The sequence below is a fragment of the Chelonoidis abingdonii genome, chromosome 1, assembly GCF_003597395.2.
Source record: "Chelonoidis abingdonii isolate Lonesome George chromosome 1, CheloAbing_2.0, whole genome shotgun sequence".
NCBI lineage: Eukaryota > Metazoa > Chordata > Testudines > Testudinidae > Chelonoidis > Chelonoidis abingdonii.
In genome coordinates, this window is record NC_133769.1 from 24,854,249 (window position 1) to 24,870,778 (window position 16,530).

Consider the following 16,530-nt stretch of genomic DNA (forward strand, 5'->3'; position numbering starts at 1 on the left):
GATGGGGTGGGATCTGAGTTACTACAGAGAATTCTTTCCTGGATGCTGGCTGGTGAGTTTTGTCCACATGCTCAGGGTTTAACTGATTGCCATATTTGAGGTCAGCAAGGAATTTTCCTCCAGGGCAGATTGGCAGAGGCCCTGGAGGTTTTTCGCCTTCCTCTGCAGCATGGAGCACGAGTCACTTGCTGGGGGATTCTCTGCAGCTTGAAGTCTTCAAACCACGATTTGAGGAGTTCAGTAACTCAGACATAGGTTAGCGGCTTGTTACAGGAGTGGGTGGGTGAGATTCTGTGACCTGCATTGTGCAGGAGGTCAGACTAGATGATCATAATGGTCCCTTCTGACCTTAAAATCTAAGAGTCTATGAGATCTGCTGCCAAAGTGCCGTGGAAGACCCGGAGCGCCATCAGGTGAGTACAAATCAAGCCCCACACTTGCTAAAGCCAGCCCTGCTCTCCAGTGTCATGGTGGAGCCTCCACATTTATTTGACAAATAAGATTTTCAGAATTTTGAAGAATTTTAAAATATTGTGCACAGACTTTTTAATTTTTTGGCTCAGAATGCCCTCAGGAGTAATGAGTATTCAAAAAAACAATAAAAAATGGAAGAGTGAGTCATTTATTGATGACTGTATTAAACTCAGTTGTGCAGGCCTGTTCTAGTTACAGTAACTCCTCACTTAACGTCATCCCAGTTAACGTTGTTACATCACTGATCTATTAGAGAACATGCTCGTTTAACGTTGCACAATGCTCCCTCATAACGTTGTTTGGCAGCCGCCTGCTTTGTCCACTGCTTGCAGGAAGAGCAGCCCATTGGAGCTAGCTGGTGGGGGCTTGGAACCAGGGTGGGCCAGCAGCCCCAATATCAGCTCCCCTAAGTTCCCTGTGCTGCAGCTGCCGAGCAGGCTATCAATTACAGGCAGTTCAGGTGTCCCTCCCCCCCACTGCCATGTGCTGCTCGTGCCCTCTGCCTTGGAGTTGCTCCCAGGAGCCTCCTGCTTGCTGTGCCAGGGGTGTGGGGGAAGAGGAGTGCTGATATCAAAGTGTCCCCCTCCCCATCTCCTGACCCCCCCCACTCCTATACCCCATCTCCAGATCGGGGTGAGACATGACAGGACTCAGGATGGAGGGAGCTTGCTGGCAGAAGCTGCTGTCTCAACTTGCTGATCTGCTTAAAAAAGGCAGTGTACTTAGAGTGGGGTCAGCGTACTTAAAGGGGCAATGCACATCTTTCTCTCTCACACACACACTTTCTCTCTCTCACACACATACACGGTGTGTGTCTGTCTCTCCCTCATGCACACACATGCACCCCCTGGCACTTTGGGAAGTGGAGGGAGTGGTGCGCTCCAGTTGGATAGTGTGGATTCATCATCACATTCAATTTCCACAGGGAATGTTTGCAACCACTGCCATGTGTCTATTGTGTCTCCTCTGTCCATTCGTGCTGCCGTGTAGTGTGAGGCTACATTAACAACAATGTGTTAATCCTTGAGGGCTCAGCCAAGTGCTAGTTAATCATTTAGCAGCAAGGTATTCCCTGGGAAGTATCCCTCCTTCTGATTCCCCTACCTTAGTCAAGCTTCACAATCATCATTGCTGTGTACAGTATTAAATTGTTTGTTTAAAACTTACACTGTGTGTATATATATAGTCTTTTGTCTGGTGAAAAAAAATTCCCTGGAACCTAACCTCTCAATTTACATTAATTCTTATGGGGAAATTGGATTCTCTTAACATCGTTTCACTTAAAATCGCATTTTTCAGGAACATAACTACAGAGTTGAGTGAGGAGTTACTGTATCTGTGTTCATGCTGGTGTGATTATTGACAGTAAAGTCTGAATGAATTGTCTGTAGGGTTGCCAACTTTCTAGCTGCAGAAAACCGAACACCCTTGCCCTGTCCCTGACCTGCCTCTTCCCCATGGTCATGCCCCTACGCTGCCCCTTCTCCACGGCCCTGCCCCTGCTCACTCCATCCCCCCCATCTCCATTGCTCGTTCTCCCCCACCCTCTCTCATTTTCACTGGGCTCAGGCTGGGGGGTTGGGATGCAAGAGGGGCGAGGGCTCTGGCTGGAGGTACTGGCTCTAGGGTGGGGCCAGAGATGAGGGGTTTGGGGTGCAGGAGGGGGATCAGGCTGTGAGTTGGGGGCCGAGGGGTTCAGAGTGTGTGGAGGGGCTCCAGGCTGGGGCAGTGGGCTGGGATGTGGGCTCTGGCTGGGGGTGCAAGCTCTGGGGTGGGACTGGGGATGAGGTGTTTGGAGTGCAGAAGGGGGTTCAAGCCAGAGGCAGGGGGTTGGGGTATGGGAGGGGGTGCAGGGTGCAGGCTCCAGGTGGCGCTCACCCCAGGTGGCTCCCAAAAGCAGCAGTATCTCCCTCTGGCTCCTAGGTGGAAACATGGTTACACGGCTACACACGCTGCCCCTGCTTGCAGGCGCCACCCCTGCAGCTCCCATTGGCTGTGGTTCCTGGCCAATGGGAGCTGTGGAGCCAGCATTCGGGGCAGGGCAGCATGCAGTGCCCCTGTGGCAACCCCTTTGCCTAGGAGCCAGAGGGAGATGCCAGCAGCTTCCTGTGAGCCACACAGAGCCAGGCAGGCAACCTGCCTGCCCCACTGTAGGCATCCAAATTGATTTTTAACGGCCTGGTCCCTAACCCTAACCAGTTGAAAACCAGATGCCTGGCAACCCTAGTTGTCTGTCCTTTGGTTTTAACCAGTAATTTCCTTCTCCTACTCCATAATTAATATGAATTAATCAAAGTACTTCTTCTAAAGATACAAGGTCTAGATTTTCTGGTCAGGCCAAGCTGTGCTCAGTAAAAGACCAGAAGGTGAAAGGCAGCGGTGCCCTTTATATTCCTCAGTCCCGAGGCTTCAAAACTTCTGTATCTTACACCTGGCTGAGCAGCACCCTAAGAGCCTGTTCTTCTAGTGTCATAGAGCCCGAACGTCTACATCACAATTAAACAGCCCTTTAACCTGAACCCTACGAGCCCAAGTCCGCTGGCATGGGCCAGCCTTGGGTTTTTATTGCAGTATAGACATACCGTATAATATCTCTGTACTGCCCAGGGATGTCTGTAGACAGAAGAAATTCTTAGGAAGCCAGATCTAATAGTTTTGTGGCACTGGAGCAAGAGAAAACCACCATAGCACGGCTCTGGATCTGGCCTACAGTATTCACATCTACAACACTTTACTGCAACTTTGAATTTGGAATGATTTCATGATGTCATAGAGCTTTCTATCAATGGAAGTTTTAACCTTTGACTCAGATGGAAATGACTGTGTATTTCTAATCTGGCACATTCCCTGCTTCATTACTTACAATCTGGTTTTGTGGGATTAGTCATGAAACTCTCATCTGTGTTTAATAATGCCTGTTTTTATTGTGCATTTATCCCATTTCTAAAGCCATCCAAAATACATTAAATAATTTTCAATGGCCTTTATTTCCTAACACACTGTTTCTGCAGAAAGGAAATGTTTTGTTAGAAGTTTTGAGTGTATGTCCCTCTCTGCTGCTTCCAATAAGTAGTCATCTGTGTTCTAAGACATTCTCCATAATTGACTTATTCTGTGCCCCGAAAGGAAAGAGTAAGCTTTTCTGAAGATTACAGCAAAGACTGTCTTCCTCACCAGCTAACTCCTTGAGACTCTACCAGTCCTAATCTTCCCTAGCAGATAACAATCAGCCCCCGAGCTTCTCAGAGATGTCTTCAGAGTCGTCTCTCTGCAGTGCACAGCCCTATCACGGTACATTTACAGAAGATATTAAATTCATTTCTCCATTGAAGAGTCAACCTACTGCATTTATAAATTTAACTGGTGTTTGACAAACACCCTTATTTCAGTCACTGCACTGAACTGGTTTATACTAAAAGTAGAACACGTTTATTAAATAAAAAGTTGTATGTTTAAATGATATCAAGTAGAAGGAATAAAGTTAGAAATACTTTCCAGCTAACAAAAAAAAACCATGTTTCTGAGACTAAAACTTAACTTAATCAGCTATAGTTCAACATGGTTTCCCTACTTACAGAAACATCCTTAGCATGACTAGCTGTTCCAGCCAGAATCCACCCTTACAGCATCAAAAATGCTGATTTCTTTGTTCTTGAAAGATGGATATTGGGATGGCATGCATCCCCGTTTTCGCACCCTACACACCGCTGTAATAATCTTTGTAAAAAATATGCCTTGTAAGGTTTCACTGTAAAACTAATAACTTCCTGGTCAATAACATCATGGTGAAACATATATAGCAACATTATATAAAAATTATGAACATAAGCTGTAATCATGACTGAAGTGTATTTACCAGACAAGTCTGGGGAGTAGATAAAGCTGTTTCTCAAAGACAAAGGACAAGCTGACACCTATAGCTGATTGGCCACCACCTAGCAAGTGGCCATTCATTGACAAGGAGGGGGGCAGGATCAAACTGTTCTGTATCTTAGCAAATAGGAGCATGAAACCTCTCCCCCCTCAGACCCCATGTCTCCAGCTGTCAGCTGGAAAGAACTTTATCTAGGGGTCACTCTCAGGGAAATGCATTTCAAAGGGTGACCGAACTGTAAAAGTGAGGGGTAAATACACCCCAAGTTATCATTCCCTACCCAGCTCTCTCTCTTCACCTAAGAAGACAAAAGAAGCAGTTGTTAGACTTTGGGAGCCAATCCTGAAAGTCTGGTCAGCAATGGTACTGGAAACATGTGGAAAGGCACATCAGTTTAAACCGCTAGTTTAAGTTTAGAAAGTGTTTTATCTTTATTTTTCTTGTAATCATTTCTGATTACAAGTGGCCATACCAACTGTAAGAGGCAAATCAACTGAGATGAGCTATCATCAGCAGGAGAAAAAAAACTTTTGAAGTGATAATCGAGATGACCCATAGAAGGTGTGAGGATATTTAACATGGGGAAATAGATTCAGTTAGTGTAATGGCCCAACCATTCCCAGTCTCTGTTCAAACCTAAGTTAATTGTATCTAATTTGCATATTAATTCAAGTTCAGCAGTCTCTCAGTATTGTGAATGGTTTGGGTAACTCCATTTAAGGCAGCAGACTGTTGTATGTTGATCTCCTTAAAGGGGCAATGGACGTAATATATCTGGACTGTCCAGGAGAGGCTGTGGCTTGTGTCCATTTATTTATCAACCTCTGACTTCTCCTTGTGCTGATCTTACTTAATCTTTCCATGTGTTAAAGATGAAAGCAATCATATTTTTTTTATTTTTACCTTGGTAAATATCCATTTAAAATGGGGCAAACTCAGATGTTCCTTACTGGTAGCTGATACAGTCAGACTGTGACCTGGAAAGACAAGAATCTTATTATGTAAAGTTGGATCACTATAGTAGTGGAGGACTGGAAACAGGCCTGTCCTGTCTGGAACTGTTTGACAACTCTGCCATCTCTATTCCACATATGTTTAAATTTAAAAACTTCTTGTGCGAGTGCATTGAGGCCCAAAACACTACCAGGAAAAGAAATCTATAGCCATATTTGATTATTTAATTTAAATATGGATGACTAGACAATCCCAGAGCCATGTGATGTCGTTAATTGACTCTGAAGTCAGCAAACAGTAGAACCTTAGAGTTACGAACACCTCAGGAATGGAGGTTGTTCGTAACTCTGAACAAAATATCATGGTTGTTCTTTCAAAAGTTTACGACTGAACACTGACTTAATTCAGCTTTGAAACTTTACAATGCAGAAGAAAAATGCTGCTTTTAAGCATCTCAGTTTAAATGAAACAAGCACAGAAACAGCTTCCTTACCTCGTAAATTTTTTTTAAAACTTTCCTTTCATATATAGTAGTTTACATTTAACACAGTGCTGTGCTGTATTTGTCTTTGTTTTTCTTTTTCTTTCTTTTTTTTTTGTCTCTGCTGCCCCCCAATTGCATACTTATGGTTCCAAATAAGGTGTGTGGTTGATCAGTCAGTTCATGACTCTGGTGTTCATAACTCTGAGGTTCTACTGTACTTGGTTCACTGGCTGGTGTCTGCTGGGGGAAGCTGTGAGAAACCAGGCCGTATGAGCAGTTTTCCTGAAGAAGAGTCCAGCAGTTCAAGGCAAACAAAACTCCACTCCACTGGGAGTAAGTGGGCAGGAGCCAATAGGGGAGGGTGTCTGCACACAGAGAAGCACTAAGGCCTCTACCAGCCAGAACTCGAAACTCCTCTAGACTGAGAGAACTCCAAGGTCCCTGGAAATAATCCCTCCCCTAGTGCTGCTGCCTTGCTGCTCCTGGGGCAGACTCAAGCTCAGTGTCTATGCGTTATTCAGTAGATGGTGTAAAAGATAATTTTGAAAACACTTTTTATAGGAAGTTGCCCCAGGAATCTCCACATCCACTTGCCCCATCCAGTGCATTTGATGTCATCTGCCTATATTTAAATAAGGAAATATGCCATTTCTAACAGCTCTGCCAGACTAAATACCTTCTAATTTGTGCCTTATTTTCAGACATTGATTTAACAACTGGGCTCAAACTGCTAAACAATCTGATTCAAAGGCTTAGTTAGGAAAGAAAAAAAGAGGATTGATTCTTCAGTCTCTTCATGAAAGTAGAGATTCTTTTTCGAAGGTGGAGTTAGTTGCAAGGTCTTGCCATAAGTAAAAAAATATATTTGTAATATTCCTGAAGAATTAGAAGGAAGCTTGGCACTGTTAGTGAGCACTGTAATCACCATATTTTTAACAAAATTACTTCCCTTAGATAATCCTGGCCTGCAGCTTTTCCTGGCTTGTGACATCACAAATGCCACAAACAAAAATGGGAGTTTTTCAAACCTATTTTTTTTTTGGATGTCTCTCATGAGAAACTAAAAAACTGCAGTGCCAGTGAAACAGGCAGCATTGCAAAACTGTCATGAAAATTTATGAGCCCAAGCACAAAATATACTCACCCACCCTTACTATAGTGATTAAAAAAGTAATTATAGTATAGACAGTCGTCAAAATAAATTACTCAACTAGAGTGGAGTGGGAGAGCAGAAGTTTGTGAGACTTCCTTAAGGAGGTTGTAATTGTCTGGAACATTGTTAAAATACAGCACTAATTATATTTGAATGTCTGTCTATTGTTTTCCTCTTTTCGAGTCTTATAAGAAAATTATCAGAATTTTTAAAAGAAAGGAAACGTCTGCAGTTCTTTAATATTCTTATTTCTATGCATTTGAAAACAGTGTACTTTATTACATTTAAAAAATCTGCATTAAAAGAATATTATTGGGGTTGCAAAGTGAAGCATTCAAAAGCTAGGAAATGCCAAATTTGATGTTGCTCACACAACATTAGTTAAGTCCTCCTGCAACCACATCATAATGTATATATGCACAAAACAGCTGAATTTAGGGTTGCACAGACAACAGTGAATCTGGCATTTCTTAACTTTCGAGTGCTTCACTTTGCAACTAAATAATATTTCAAAATAGGGTTTGCTTCCTGCTATTTCTAAGTGTGTTTTGTTTTGTTAGGAAAAAAGATAAAAATGAAATCTATTATGCGCCACTATAACAACAACCCTTCCCCCTCTCTTCCCCCAGTTCATCAGCATCTGGAACCTTCAGCACTGTAGTACAGACTGCAACTGCTTGGGTTACAGGATTGGCAATGTTAGCTCCCTGCAGGAGAAGACAGTTTTCCTGGATGGATGATGGGTCACTGGTACCATGTGTTGGTTTCAGGCCATAGTTGCTTGAGTCTGACCCAGTCCAGCTCTGTTTTCCTCCTGCAATAAGGCAGGCTCCTCTCCTCTCCTTTCCTCTCACAATCCCCACACAGCACTTGTACCTACAGTATCCTTCAGTCCTGAGCCTTTTCTCCAGGGAGAGGAAGCACAAACTCGCCAGCTGGAGATCTGGCTTTCCGTGGGCTGTGCTAGCCCCTGTCTCCTTTCTTTTCACTTCCTTCCTGTGTTTTTCAACTATCTTCTTATCTGATAGGATAATTAGCTCCTCACCTCATCAGCCTATAGTCTGATTAGGCAATTAAGTCTTCTGCTCCTCAATCTGAGCTTCTCTGGGAGCACTAGTTAGTGCCTATGTGACCACAGTGCTGGGTCAGCTGCTGGCTCACGGCACTTTGTCACACCTCCCTATCCCTCAAGGTGAGGGGCTCCTGCCTCATATGATGCCCCCCACCCCCAGGAGGGAATAGGCCACTAGCACTATGTGGTCTTGGAGCTTTACAATGGGAGTCCAACCCAGATCTCCCTGTCCCCACTCACTAGGCATTGAGGAACCTGCAGGCCCATATGATACCTTCTTTAGAATGGGATGGGATGCTTGGGCTACATGCCAGTCGTGAGGGAACCTGGCGCTGCTTTTTTCTCTGTTTCAAGCCTTACATCTGCTTTGGCAATTCCCAGACATTCCCAGCAGGGCTATAACCCAGGCAGGGTGAGCAGGGCAGTCACTCAGGGCGCAAAGCTGCAGGAGTGGAAAAATGGGATAGAGAAATGAAGGAAAAAACAGTGGGGGACAAGGGTGACCAGACGTCCCAATATTAGAGGCTTTGTCTTATATAGGCAACCTACTGCCCCTCGCCCCTTTGTCCCGATTTTTCACACTTGCTATCTAGTCACCCTATCGGGGCACAAATATGCTTTCTTGCACGGGTGCTAAAATGCCCTTGTTACGTCTCTGATACCCAGTGTAGTGGCAGCTGTTACTAGGTTGATTACTAGATTGTTCATGTTCTGTTATTATTGTGACATTTTTTATCAGAGAAGAAAAATGGAGATTTTTAACTGTTTATAACTTAGCTTAAAATTAGTGGAATTTTATGGAATATCTTCTCTGGCCCCTGGTATTTCTCCCTCCTGAATTTCAATAGACTGCTGTAAACTATGAAGGTGTTAGAGCTTCTCAAAAATGTTTTCAAGAATATTTTAAAATGGAAGGTGTTAGGCAGCATGAATATAGGGGTCACTACCAATTCTATTCTCTTTATATTATAGAAATGGCCTTATGTTGTGCAGGAGATCAGACTACACAATCTAATTCGTCCCTCCTGGCCTTAAAGTCTGAACATAAGAATAAACATTTTGTTAGATGTTCTTACAATGGTCTTGTTACAATTATTTGTAATCCATTCCAAAACCTGATTTCTCATTTTCCCCATATTTCCACCATCCATATAAAGTCTGGGCTCTTAGATTATAGCTTATCATTAAAGTGGTATGTGGTAGGCCTCATGATGGGCAATGTGTAAGTTTTCAGTTTAATACAGATAACAAAATATGTACATTTATTATTTCAATTTCAAATGTACAAAATATTTACATTTATTATTTCAAATAATACTGACTGATGTCCGCCCAGAACTCTGCATGCCATTGCAGTGAATTGAGTTTCTGAAACATAATTTGTTTTCAGTGGAAGAGGTGAGAGAGTATGACATCAAATCTAAATGGTATATATCCAAACAGTAAATGGAGCCTGGAATACTTTTACCTTTAATTTGTAAATTATGTGGCTCCAAAGGGACATGGGAGGATAGTTCAACTAAATGTTTTACAGTAGCATGTATAATGGCTGTATTCCTAGATTAGTGGAAACAACCACCAACATCTGCTTTCCTTTTTCCTAGAGATGTGCCCAAGGCTCACATTATCTTGTTTAAATATTTCAGCAATTCAGTGCTCTATAAACATGTAGTGCCCCTCTCCACTTGGTTACCTCCTTTAATGCCAATCCCCTTTCAGGTTTTGATGGACAGGTCTGGGTTCTTTTGGATCCCACCACCCACCCAGCAGGGTGTTATCTTCTTTCTTTTTTTCCTATGAAATTATTTGGTGGTGCCTCCACCCCCCTCGCTCCTTCCTGGAAAATTCCAACTAGAGAGTAATCCCCACTTACTTGCCAGATAGTTGGAGAATTCCAAGAAATAACACAAACACATAAACATATATTCGGCCGAAGCCGCGGGACCAGTGGACCCTCCACAGGCAAGCCACCGAAGGCAGCCTGCCTGCTGTGCTTGGGGTGGCAAAATGCCTAGAGCTGCCCCTGCATGCAAGCCTGGGACTCACCAGCTCCCCACATAGCCAGTCCTCCCTTTTTCCTGGTTGACTCCAGACTGACTACAAAATGGCTTCTCCTTGGGAAGGTCTGTCACTCCCTTTTGGTTTCTGGGTGGACTCTGAGTCTGCCTTGGCTCCCCCTCCCTACCAGGGACAGTGTGCCTCTCCCTGAGCTGTCAGCAGACAGAGTCCCAGGAATCTATGTAATCTCCTTGGAAGTTACAAACAAGTACAGAGTGGGATTCTGAACAAACAGAATTTTGGGAGCATTTGTTGCTCAGGTTTTGGTTTATCCCATTCTAAAAATGAGGCTCTGATGAGAAATATGGATCTGATTAAGGAATGGGATTCTGTAGCATCCCAAAGTGTGGGGACCTTTGTATCTGGGCTTTTGACTTGGGCTCGGCATTACTTTTCTCCGCAATTGTTTAGTCTTGTTATAATCTCTTAATTTCTCTGTTTGTGGCTTTCTCTTACGTTTTGCTGTAATGATTTTTCTTCTTCCCAGTTCCCATAAATAGATCTATTATTCTTAGTCTTGACTCCTACCTTGGCAGGAAACAAGATAGGCATCTACTCCTGAATGTTTTCTTTATTATATGGATTTTTTAAGCCTCGCTCAAATTGCTAAACTAAAGTCAGGGGGAAAACCCCAAATTTCTTTGTCCTTATTTCTTCCTTTGTATGCATCACCTGAAGATTCAGGTCTGGAACTCTATCATCAGGAGGGTGAACAGGATTAAGCCTTCCTGGTAATTTTTTTTTTTTTTTTTTGGTCCAGGCTCCTTTCTAAGGATACTTGCTGAATGTATACGATAGAGGATCCTCTTTACAGTGAAGCCAGAGGGAGTAGGAGCAATGATCCAAGAAAGAAGGAACTTTTATTTTTCACTAGCCACTGAATTCTAATGTTTGCGTATTGCATCTGGCTCACTAAATATTCTGAGCATCTCTCTGATTTAATATTATCATTTATGCCTTTTCAAAACAGGACATTTTGTATGTAGTGCAGTTATAGCCATGTTGGTTGTGGGATATTCACAACATGTGGTATACCTCATGCAATGTACATGTAAATGTACAATGTAAATGCTCCAATAACAACTATGTGGGTGAAACCAGACAATCACTATGCTCTCAGATAAACACACAGGAAAACGATAAAAGACAAAAACATCATATCACACTTTTCACTGTTCACAGAGCAATCACTCTGTATCTGATCTCTCAGTCCTTATCCTCAAAGGAAACCTTCACAACACTTTCAAAAGATGAGCCTGGGAGCTTAAATTCATAACTCTGGAAGACACTAAAAATCATAAACTGAACAGAGACACTGGATTTATGGTGTATTACCACAGTCTGTAACCCACTAGCCCACCCCCTTTTGTCCTGTGGCTGTAGAGATGTTAACAGGCCTCTGTACCTTGCATGGTCCCTTACAATATGTGTTATCTACTTAGCTGTGACTCTGGGAGTTAGCTGTGACTCTGGGAGTACCTTTTCCTGACTCGAGGAAGAGCTCTGTGTGGCTTGAAAGCTTGTCTCTCTCACCAACAGAAGCTGGTCCAATAAAAGATATTACCTCACTCACCTTCTCTCTCAGAATAGCTCAGATAGTTGGAAACACACAGAGATAATCATTTATAGTCTACTGTCTAGACTGCTGTTCTCAACTAGGAAAGAAGGCTGTGAGGACATACTATATAGGGCTTGTTGTGTCAGCTGACAGGATGATGCCCTTGGCTCGAAGTCTTGTTTTTTAGAGAATTTAGTCTTGGTATTTGGCATGCTTTGATTTGATAAGATTACTTGTGGCAAACTAGCCAAGCCAGCAGTTAAAATCCAATAATTTAACTCCAACACAGTATAGATGAGAGACAGCAGCACATGGGCCAGGTAGAAAGGGAGGTTGGCAAGAAATACAAGCAGATCTAGTGGCCTCAGAAGAAAGTTTCAGACTATGGTGAGGATTGGGCCCAACATTCCCCTCATCATCCCACACTTACAGAGCTGTTTGTCCTGGTTGTACAGAATTAGTAAGAGGCTTCCCAATGTCAAGTAGCTTTTCCTGGACAGTGTGCTCTTTGCTTCTCCTTCCAGTATTCTTGGGCTTCCAAAAGCCATAACTATCCTGAGTCTCTGTAGGTCTGATTTTTCAAGGTATTTAGGTGCCTAAAGAAGAAGATAGGTGCCTGATTGGATTTTAGAAAGTGCATAGGCACCTCACTCCCATAGAAATCTCTTTCTTTAGACTCCAAAATACTGTACCTTTAAAAATCCAGCCACATGTCTCAGCTTCCCAGTCTGCAAAATGGGGACTATGATATAGGACTATTATTAGGATTAATTAGTTAATGTTTGTACAGAGCTTTGCAAGTGTAAAATGCTATGTAAGTGTATTGCTATTCTGTGAAATATAGAACACAGTAATCCACAGCTTTTATAGAATAAATTCATAACAAAGCTTGCTAAATTAGATGGCGCTGCTATTTTTATGGATTGGACAATACACCAAATCTCACTTTGAAGTCAGTGGAGTACTCTCTTGCTCTCTTATTTTGGAGGTCAGGAACATGGAAATTTATATTGAGTTTTCAGTTTGAAACAAAAAGAATGAAATCCTCTCTGACTTCTAATCTTAAATGTACAATGTTGTCTCTTGTGTTTTGAAATCTGTTACGTTCGTATGAAATCTTTTCACAAGGCTTTATGCTTATGGCTCTCTAGAGATTTGCCAACATATACGTGGGTCTAACAGAGATGGGTATTTAACTTCCTGAAATAGAATGATCATCTCCTGTATTTAGAAAATCTTTATGGGGTGTGTTCTGTTGCCTAGTGTTCCAGACTATTTGATTGATTTACAAATGTACTAGTTATGTCATTACAAATTTCTTCCAGTAAATCAATAATCTTTAAAAGTATAATTGAACTACAGCACTTGGCTATGTATGAAAATGGTAAAACAAGGAAGGGGCCATAGAAGCTAGGTTACAGTAAAGGCACTGCACTGCACTTTTAACTTCAGAACTGGAATCAGAATTGACCTGTTACTGGTTGAGGTTGAGTGCTGCAATTCATAAAATCAATGCTTTATGCTGCTGCACAATCAGGGAAGAGTAATGCTTTTGAGTTGGAGAAGTGTTTTAGGTAGGGAGGGGTTTTAAAATAGGAGAAATAAATTCCTTTCAAAATTTACAATATGTTCAAGGCATGATTGCCACCATTATGGATAATACTGTATGCAGTTATGGAAATACAGAAGTGAATCTGGTCTTGTTTAATGTCTGTTAGCTTCAAATCCATCTGTTGTCAGCTCTCAGTAAATAAGTAATTGCTCCATCAGAGCTTTTCAAATGGATTGAGACCCTCTCTAATATTGATATTTTTTAAAACGTACTTAAATAATTACCGAGAAAATCTTTGGCAAATGCTGGCAAAAGTTGTTCTCGTTAGCCTCTGAGGATAGGGCTTCAATTGCTGCAAGAGAGGTTAGGTTAGATTAGGAAAAACTTGCCAACTGTCAGGGTAATTAAATCCTGGAACAAATTGCCAAGGAGGTTGTGGAATTTCTATCACTGAAGGTTTTTAAGAACACGTTAGACAAACACCTGTCAGAAATGGAGTAGTTATTATGTAGTTCTGTCTTCAGTGCGCGGGACTGGACTTGATGACCTCTCACGGTCCCTTCCACTCCTGCACTTCTATGATTCTAGTCCAGAGTGAGTCTGAGGGCCGTTAAACATCTGTTCTAAATAATGTGGTGCTAATTCACTGTGAAAATTCATAAAGCTTTAACTAGTTGTTAGAATACTTAATTACTTATCTGTACTTAGGTGGTCTCATGAGTGAAAATTGTACTGAGTTACAAAACACACAGGAATACAGGTCCCAGAACTATCCCCATACTGCCTGAAAAATGCACCTCATAATGCTTTACTGAGCAAGGTACTTTACCTGTATGTGGCACATTTAAACGTAAGAATAGGTTTTGAAGGTGCTACTGGTATTAGCTCATGCAGAAGCAATAAAAATATTGGAAGAAAAACTGTAAAACGGTTATATGACTTGTCCTTTGAATTTCTTAAGCAAACCATAAATGTATTGGTGATGATAATACTGTATATACAGCCCATGGGAGCTGCGAGAAGTGGCGTGGGCCAGGTCACCGCTTCCTGCAGCTCCCATTGGCTGGGAACGGTGAACCGCAGTCACTGGGAGCTAGGAGCGGCTTCAGTAAACAAAGTATCTCACAGCCCACCAGGGGCTTACCCTGAACAAGCTGTGAACCAAGTTTGGGAAACCCTGATATAGATGGTGTAAATTTAATTCTTGTGCATCATATAGCTAACAGAGTCACTGTTTGCTGTTTTCTTCTTGAATTGAATTCTTACACAGGTTTTTTAAAACAAGCTGGGGATGCTGTTAAAGGATTCTGCTAGCCTCAAGGGGCATAGGAACATACGAACAAAGGAATTGTTGGACTAGATGCACCACAGATGATATCTGTGGTGCATCTAGTCCAACAACCTGCCTCTGACAATGGCTAGCTTCAGATGATTCAGAGGAAGGTGCTAGTTCATGTTAGACAGATGTGAGATAATTTTTCCCCCCACCACATTAGTTTTTCAAATCCCTAATAGTTAGAGATTGCTGAAACCATGAAGCATGAGGTTTCATAGATCTTCCAAAATATATTAGTATTAACTATTATAAACCTGGATGCATGTTCATGAAGAGTAAGAATCATAGATTATTAGGGTTGCAAGGGACCTCAAGAGATCATCTAATCCAACCCCCTGCTCAAAGCAGGACCAATCTCCAAATGGACCCTCAAGGATTAAACTCACAACCCTGGGTTTAGCAGGCCAATGCTCAAACCACTGAGCTATTCTGCTCCCTAGAATTGTTGACTAATGTAGGAGTTATGGAAATGGACTTGAGGCATTATTAAAGATTTATAAGCAGGGATTATCTACCAACCAATCTATAGGTATACATAGAACTTCTTTGTTACAAGCATGATGTGACATAAAACAGAATGTGTTTGCCATCGTGGATAGACAATTACTCCATTTTTGGTCCCTTCAAGCCTCCAAGCCCCCCTATTTCATGGCATACAGCGGTGTGAAATTGGTTTGGCCTATCACTAAAAAAATCAATTACTATTTCATAAAAAATGAAATTTTAACTTCACAGTGTTTTGCACTGACTTTGAAAAGGGGCAGTGAAACTATTGCTATGTCATACAGTATCCATAGTTTCTTATGGTGCAAAAGCTGTTCTTAAGAATTTAACTATTGTCCTACTGATTTTATTTGCAGACAACTATTACGGCACTCCAAAGCCTCCAGCAGAGCCAGCTCCATTATTGTTAAATGTGACAGATCACATCCTTCCAGGTGCCACACCTAGTGCTGAAGGCAAACGTAAGAGGAATAAATCAGTGAGCAATATGGAGAAGACAGGTATTGAACCACTGGAAGAGGAAGAGGAAGAAAGACCTGTGGTCAATGGAAATGGCATGGTAGTAACACCAGGTTAGTCCATTTATCCACTACTGAATTTTATTTCAGTTATTTCATGGTTATTTCCTTCTGCAATTATGAGGATGCTCACTTTGGGGAGGGAGTATTTATCTTGTGCTGAAGAGCACAAGACTAATAGCCAGGACTCCTGAGAAACTGGATTCCTGTATAACCTAGAACAAATTACATGGAGTGTGTACCTCAGTTTTCCTTTCTGTAAAACAGGGGTTCCTAAACTTGGTTCGCAGCTTCTTCAGGGTAAGACCCTGGTGGACCGCAAGATGCTTTGTTTACCCGAGCGTACGCAGGTACAGCTGCTCGCAGATCCCAGTGGCTGCGGTTTGCTGTTCCCGGCCAATGGGAACTGCAGGAAGGAGTGGCCCAGCCCACGCAGCTTCCCGCAGCTCCCATTGGCTGGGAATGGCGAACCAGAATGGGAGCTGTAAGCGGCCATACCTGCAGATGCTCAGGTAAACAAAACATCTTGCAGCCTGCTGGGGCTTACTCTGAACAAGCCATGAACCAAGTTTGGGAACCCCTGCTGTAAAATAATTAGCAAGTTAATTTTTGTAAAATGCTTTGAACTTTTCAAATGAGACATTGTGTAACAGCAAAGTCTTAGTGCATTAATGCAACAGAATCTTTGTGAACCTGAGGCCAGGTCTACACTGCGACTTTAAATCGGTTTAATGGCCGATATACCGATTTAACGCTGTACCCGTTCACACGACGTCGTCATTAATATCGAATTAAATGGCTCCTTAAATCGATTTCGGAACTCCTCCCAAACGAGAGGAGTAGCGCTAAATTTGATAGTGATAACTCGGATTAGGGTTCGTGTGGACGGAAATCGACGTTATTGGCCTCCGGGCGGCATCCCAGAGTGCAGCACTGACCGCTCTGGACAGCAATCTGAACTCGGATGCAGCGGGCAGGTAAACAGGAAAAGCC

At 42.4% G+C, this 16,530-nt stretch overlaps 1 protein-coding gene across 8 annotated transcripts in view; it reads left to right on the forward strand.

Annotated features, from left to right (window-relative positions):
* The window catches only part of MAGI2 (membrane associated guanylate kinase, WW and PDZ domain containing 2), a 1,226,839-nt gene that overhangs the window by 782,427 nt on the left and 427,882 nt on the right, over positions 1-16,530 (forward strand). For all 8 annotated transcript variants that reach the window (XM_075064467.1, XM_075064476.1, XM_075064468.1 and 5 more), the window contains one exon: positions 15,376-15,591. In XM_075064467.1, the coding sequence (XP_074920568.1) occupies positions 15,376-15,591 (216 nt within the window). The remainder of the gene's footprint in view (positions 1-15,375; positions 15,592-16,530) is intronic.